The sequence below is a fragment of the Poromitra crassiceps genome, assembly GCF_964638095.1.
Source record: "Poromitra crassiceps genome assembly, chromosome: 11".
NCBI lineage: Eukaryota > Metazoa > Chordata > Actinopteri > Beryciformes > Melamphaidae > Poromitra > Poromitra crassiceps.
Window position 1 is genome coordinate 34,189,121 of NC_139643.1, and position 7,215 is coordinate 34,196,335.

Genomic DNA, 7,215 nt, shown 5'->3' on the forward strand with positions numbered 1-7,215 from the left:
TTAGAATCCCCACTGGCAGCCAGGGGGATTTGTGTGTGTGCGTGTGTTTGAGAGGAGGCGGGGGTAAAGAAAACACACAGCTCTTTAGGCTGTCTCTCAGCACTTTATCACCTCACACCGACTCGTCGGCATAAAGACTTTGGTATGAGGAGACAATGTGCCAGGAAAAACAAGTGTTATTTGCAGTATTAATAATAATGTGCTACATTTTAAGGTCATATTTTCAAGCAATTGTTGTAGGTTTTCACCGTTACGATTTTAGATGTTTTTTCTCCATCAAGTGAGGTGGGTCAATCGTAGGCTAAAGTTTCCTCCCAAAGTGATGAGATGTGATGAAATGAGTCATTTCAAAAGGCTAGGAATAAAAGCAGAAGCAGTAGTGTAGAAATTTCAAATATAGAACTCTTTTAATAATAGGAATGAGAAATTTTCACAATATCATTTCCGTTTTCTTTTGGCTTTCAGTGGGGGACACAACACTAGAATGTGTGCCAACCATTCTTAAAGCAAAGGGGAAGCAACAGGATGTATTTCTAGGTTGTCGCCTGAGTAGTGGGCTGTGTTCCAGAAGGTTTGACAACATACTAAGAAGGTAATCCCATCACAGACTGTATATGGAAGCATATAAGGGAAGGGAATACATTTCTAAGTAGTACGGCAATCTCTCGCCTTCTTCCCAGACAAATCAAACTGGAGAGAATGTATCTAAACAATAGATGCAACTGGGTTTTATCATCACAATTTATTTTGTTTCTTCACAATTCAAAAAGAAAACCCTGACTCAGTCAATACTCTCATGGCCATGGTAAACAGAACGTGAGATGTTTCTCTCCTGCCCTGGTGTGTCACAGTATGGACTTTAGAAACAGTTTTGCGCCCCCTTTAGGCAATTTAAGGGAAATGCAATGAAAATGGCATTGCTTGTGATGCTGATTCGATCTGTGAAGTTTGCTTCTTTCCCATCATAGGCTCTTTGTTTCCCAGAAGGCAGTGGATGGGGTTGTACATAGCCTCCTCCTGTCTGTCTGACCCTCTGTTTCAATGTGTTCAGCGGGGCTGAGACGAGTGCACAGAGGCAACTGCAGAAAACTGTATTTAGCCAAACACATATCTTTGCAAAAAGAATTTCCATTTGCAGAGACTGGCTCCTTCTTGGAAAAGCTTAGATGATTACAGAAATATATGAGATCTGAAGCACAGGAGCACTCAGCGCAGTGCTCGAACAGTCATTCAAATATCTCTTAGGCAGAGCGCACATGCACTCGATTTAGCATGTTTTGACTAGGAGCAGGGGACATGTTTAAATTGGCTTTATTTCATAATCAATAACCTATCAAATAGACATAATTATTGGTATTAACTTATCCCGACAACGCCAGTCGGTTATTAATCATAACTGCATACGCATAGATACATTCTGATCTATGTACAGACAGACAGATAACCTGTAGCCTACATTTGCAGTTCCTGTCTATCTCACACCGGGCCCTGTACAGGGATAGAATAACAGATAGGGTGTCTACGGAGTTTAAAACCCACCAGTTTTTTTTTTTACACTGACAGAAATTTGGCTTGTTAAAAATGGTGTGTAATCAATAAGGCACGTCACTGTATTCCTCATCAAGCATCCACATTATTGTTGCTGTCAGCATCGCCCTAATTATTATACACGGTTGTCTTGGTTTCCAGAGAGTACAAACAGTCTTTCAGGGAAACGGCAGAACGTCACTTTTCCGCTTCTTCTTGGATTTTGCCGTTTCAGGATCACCGTTCAAAGCAGGCGTGACATCATCACCCACTGTCTCGTGCCTCCTCTTCTTGCTCGGCTTGTCGCTAAGGTAACCACTGGAGTCGCTGCCGGGGACCGCCGTGGACGAAAGCTCCACCTCCTCCGCCTCTTCTTTCAGACGCTTCTCTTTTTTCTTTTTTTTCTTCTTCTTTTTCTCACCGGCTTCTTCGCCTGTCGTTCCGTTCAGGTCCGGTGTGGCGTGGCCGCCCTGTTGGCTGGGGGGCGTGACTGTGAGCTCCTCTTCCCTCTCCTCCTCTTTGAGTTTGTCTTTCTTCTTCTTCTTCTTTTTCTTGGGGGTGTCGTCGGGAGACTCCTGGACTGGTTCTTGTGTCGTCTCTGCGGCGACGCTGGCCTCGGAGCTCTCACCCATAGCCAGCAGCTCCTGCACCCTGAGACACCCAAACACACAACACACCCATCCATCAGAAATGTCAATCAGGACAAAGTACAGTCACATCTAGAAAGTTTCCACTGCAAAATAATATAAAGCCGTTTTGGTCAAAAACACATTTTCTTGTAAATATTAAAATCTTTCGCATTTCAAAAATGCAGCTGAATGCATACACGAGCATTATATTGGGAAGAAAGTAACTAAGTAAGTAAGGAAGTAAGTAAATTTTGGACTGTAACTGTTAATTTAGCAACAGTATGTTTGATACAAGAGAGCTCCAGAAGTAGTACTTACGGTACATACAGTAAATGCCCGTCCCTTTTTTTTCTCTTTTTTTTAACATACAGTAAATGTTGCATGAGATTTCATTCACAAAGTAAAACATATGTTAATAATTTTGCACTGTGACCTTTTGGATCTTATATTTTACCTTGTACCACTCTGCTCTCTTCCTTTGATCTATTTTATATATTATTATATATTTTATATATATACTTTCAATTGCCTCTGTGTATGAAATGTGCTACTTGCCTTGTCTAATAAGGAAATATAAACAAGACACAGTCTCATAGCGCGGCTTCCAGAGACGTCGTCGGTGGTGATTTTTCTGTCGTGGCCGATTGCATGTTCCTTTGGATCTACATTAAAACTAAGATATTGACATTTGTTTGTAATTTTTGCATGGTTATTTGTGGCGATATTAACAACTCTGCTGGGCTGAGAATCGCATGTGGCTTCTTTGATCCAGTGCTGTTTGATGGCCGGGGTGTCAAGTTTCTGTTTCCTGACGTCATGCACGCCACATAGTAGCGTGAGATGTGATTGGTCTACTTTTGTGGGGACTGACATACAGACAAGACAGACAGAAGCCACTTTCAGACATGAACTCTGGACTATGTCTGTTGAATCAGGTCCGGAGATTCGCTGGACTTGTCTTTTCATACAACAGGTCATTTTTAGTCATTTGTTTTCACACGAGGAAATCCTCTGTGTAGAGAGTATTAGGGAGTGCAGGGGGGCAGGGCATGACAAAACTGTGCTGAGGGAATCGCAGTGTTTATGCGAGACAGACTTTTAATTCCATTTTTCATTGTAGACTACCTCAGACTACATGTAGACTACATCAGAGATGTTTTTTCAGAAAGCAATTCTCCACTCCATGAAAAAAACCTTCAATGCATTATTCTGGCGATAGGGTTAGAAAGCATGGGCTAAAACTTGCGATGTGCCATAAAGTGAGCTGCTTGCAATGTACCAAATAGGTGGGCTGCCAAATAGTGGCCGACATTAAACGCTGGAAAAGGTGATTTTACAGCCAAGTTGACAAGTGGCATTCAAGCCATATCTGACCCGATTTCAATTTATTTCTCCCCACAAAATGTATCTATCGAATATATAATATAACACTGTTACTTATGATCTCCTTGTTGCATTTTCACCATTCAAGACAGGCAGTAGGAAGAAAAGAAACCATTGTTCTTTTACTTGTTTACTCACCAATTTGGCATTTTCTCTTCCAAATAATCCAGCCATGTAACTATCCATCCACGAAATGAAATCACACGGGAAGATGAATGCTTTGTAAAAGTGCCATTTGACGGGATGCGCAACAGAAGTAATCCCAAAGCCATCAGCACACCCAGTCGCTCGCTCTGGACAATCAACTGTAGTATTCAAATATCGGCAGCATTGCAAGCATCACAGACATTGCACTAGGTCGACTAGGGCAGTGGTTCTCAAATGGGGGTCCGCGGACCCCCAGGGGTCCGTGGCACTTTGCCAGGGGGTCCGCGAAAAGTTTTCAAGTAAAAAAAAAACAATTTTTTTTTTTTTTTTTTAAAATAATTAAAAAGAAAATGCTACTGTTATGTTACTTATTCCTTCTCAAACTACTTCCTACATGGTGCTAGTCTATCAAAATATCTTGGCTGTCATTTATTGTGTTGCATAGTGGTTTTCTGGACTGTTGACAAATTGTGATATTGTAAGTCGCTTTGGACAAAACAAAAGCGTCTGCTAAATGACGTAATGTAAATGTAATGTAATAAAAAAAAATATATATATATATTTTTTGCAAAATCTTCATAGTTCAACGAAAATAGTTTATGCTTTAAATCTAAAATGGTTCATGGATTACATTCTAATAACAAACCTATCAAATTAAAAGTCAAGCACGTTACCGTGGAAACAATTAAGCTTAGCCCAAAATCACAAATCAGAATGAGGGGGTCCGCGGTATATTTTCTATCTTGTAAGGGGTCCTTGGCTGAAAAACATTTGAGAACCTCTGGACTAGGGGGTTAAAATCTCTGTTTGTGCAACGGACAACTGTGTTCACACATAAACCCTATCAGAGTAATGTCTGGATATCTTCGGGAGTTCAATGCAGGTCTGCCTGTTCTAGATGGCGCGGATGAAACTGTCAACAAAAAATAGTCAGACTCATGAAAGTGTTTATACATTTAATCTAAAAGATCTAAAAAAAAAATACAAAAGGATGTAACAACAAAAGTTGGGTGCCTATTATCGGATAAACCTCAACCTGCATTTGAAGAATTCTATTCCAAAATGCCATATGCATCATCTGAAGGCATTCAATAAAATCAAAAAGAAAAACTACTAACCAAGGTCTTCAGTTATGTAAGTGTCCTCCTTCAAAATCCACCATAACTTCTGTCTGTGCCATCAATTACTATAACAGTGTAGCCGATGTCACTTTCTTTGAATGATGGATATTTGTTTGCAAGCTGTTGTAAACCGACTCTTCATCTGGACTCCTCACCCACAGAACCAAACAGATACTGTATAGTCACTTTCACATGTCTGGAATTCAGGAGTTATCTAGAGGGCATCCGTATGGCGGTGTATATGTGAACAAATTTTGGTGGCTCATGCGCGCTCCCGCGAGCCTCCTCCTAGCCGGAGGTAAGTCTTGGGCTCAGGGTACACACAGGGGCGGATTGTCCCCCCCCCCTCCAGAGCTCCGTGAAGTAGCCAGCTCAGTGAGTGCATGAGGACAGAGACAGAAAGCCAGCGTGACAGATTATTATTATATAAATAGTCGATGTGAATGAGCGAGCAAAAAAACATCATGCCGTCTCAGTTTTTCCAATGAAGCGCGAAGCGCCTCAAACCTGCTCCGTGTGCAACAGCCAACATGTTGCTGGATTGAAAGGCTCATGGCTCTGATCCGATTTCCTTTCTGCATAGCTTCGCACAGCACACACATTTAATGAGCATTTTTGGACGCGAGGGTCGTCCCGCTTCCCAGTATTGGACATCGCTAGGTAGGGTATCTGGATCTGGTTGCGTTCATGCCTTTGATTTAACGTTTACACAGCGTTTGTGAAGATTCAAGGGCAGAACCGCAAATTCCAAGTAGCGTCAAGTCAGGCAGTATAAAACGAAAACTTCCGGGTATAACCTTTGCAATAATGGCAATTAAATAAAGTAAATGCACGTGTAATGTTTTTTTGTGTGTGTTTCGAAAGACACAGAACAGAGATAAACTGGAAGAATATCTGCTCCCTTCGAAAAGTCAATTTTAACCCGTAGTGAGTCGACCATTCTGATTTTTTGTTACTAAGTAATACAACATTTATTTTATTGTGAAGGTAAAAACGTCTAGCTTCCTGTATTCTGTATAATTCTAGTAGGTTTGATGCATTTTAGGACTGAACATAGCAAAGACCTGTTTTCTTTGTAGTGCTTGCGACTCGAGGAAATCGATGCATCTGGGCGTGATTTGTAGGGTTGTTTAATTAATTACTAACGTTATGCGCAAACGATTATATGCCGTGAACGTTAAGCAGTTATCGCCCATTATGTATTTTTAGTTTTTACAACTCCCCATTGTGTGGTCATGCCCAAATTCCCCCGCCCCCGCCCCCTCTCTACTTTACAAACTCTGCGGAGGTGCTACTCATGTGAGAATGCAACATGCCTCATGTGTGAAAGGGTACACTTCACGTATCATGCGGGGCAGGCTCAGTGGGGAGCAACCCTCACCTGATCCGGAGTTCATGTGTGAAAGTAGCTTATGTTGTGATTGTAGTGCTCGTGCACAGAAGATCCCCTCCACCACCACACACTCACCTGGTCCTGTCCAGCCGCCCTTTGATCAGCAGCACTCCCACATTGTCCGCATCAAGTGTAGACACCTCGAACTCCACCTCTGTTCCGACCTGCGGCCCCGCGTCGCGCCACGTATTCACAGACACCAGGCTGGGCTTGGGTATGCTGGCGTTGAAGCAGCCGTGCACCAGGCAGCCCGCATGGCTCACTCCTAGTTTATTCACCTTACCCTAGGTACAGAAATGAGATGGGGGAATAAAACATGCATGAGTGCAGGCAGATACATTCAGGCGGTGTCTCGTCATAGACGCATGGTCAATGGGTCAGCATGGGGGAAATCCTCCTATTCAGCATAGTTAGCATTTAGCTGCTAGCCCAGCCCAGGCAGACAGGATTGGGGATTCGACCCCCGCAGTAAACGCACATCTGAACAGACGTCCATGTACCTGCTCTTGAATTCCCAATCCTGTAGTGTAGAGCCGCAGCACCTTGAGTCAGTCCATTGAGATGTATGGGGGGTTTCCTTCCATCGTTCTACACCAGAAGTAACGTTTTGTGGGCATTGCCCCACACAGACCGACTGTATCTATTTAAGGTGGAGTTTTGTTTGTTTGTTTGTTTCTTGCCCAGAAAGAATGTCCTAGTCATAGGATTGCACAAATCAGGGGAGGCCGGTGACACTCAGGGGACAGCAGTCGCATTAGTGTGTGAATAACTGAACTGAGTAACTAACTGAGTAACATGTGAAATGGGGAAAATAGAAAAGGGGTACCCCTAGTCACTTTTACGTTGACAGTCAGACATTTTATGAATTTTCAGTTAAAAAAAAATCCTCAAACCCCTGTTGATGCCCCTGAACTGAAGTACACTACACACTCAAAACATTATTTCCCTCTGATAATGGGACATTGAGATGAAACGTGCGCGTGAACACACACACACACACACACACACACACACA

At 42.6% G+C, this 7,215-nt stretch overlaps 1 protein-coding gene across 1 annotated transcript in view; it reads right to left on the reverse strand.

Annotated features, from left to right (window-relative positions):
• Positions 1–1,522: 1,522 nt before the first annotated feature.
• polr1f (RNA polymerase I subunit F) overlaps positions 1,523–7,215 on the reverse strand; it is a 6,375-nt gene continuing 682 nt past the window's right edge. Inside the window, exons 3-4 of the mRNA XM_083646137.1 lie at positions 6,276–6,484; positions 1,523–2,178 (exon numbers count right to left, since the gene is read on the reverse strand). Coding sequence (XP_083502263.1) covers positions 1,707–2,178; positions 6,276–6,484 — 681 coding nt within the window. The 3' untranslated portion in view covers positions 1,523–1,706. The remainder of the gene's footprint in view (positions 2,179–6,275; positions 6,485–7,215) is intronic.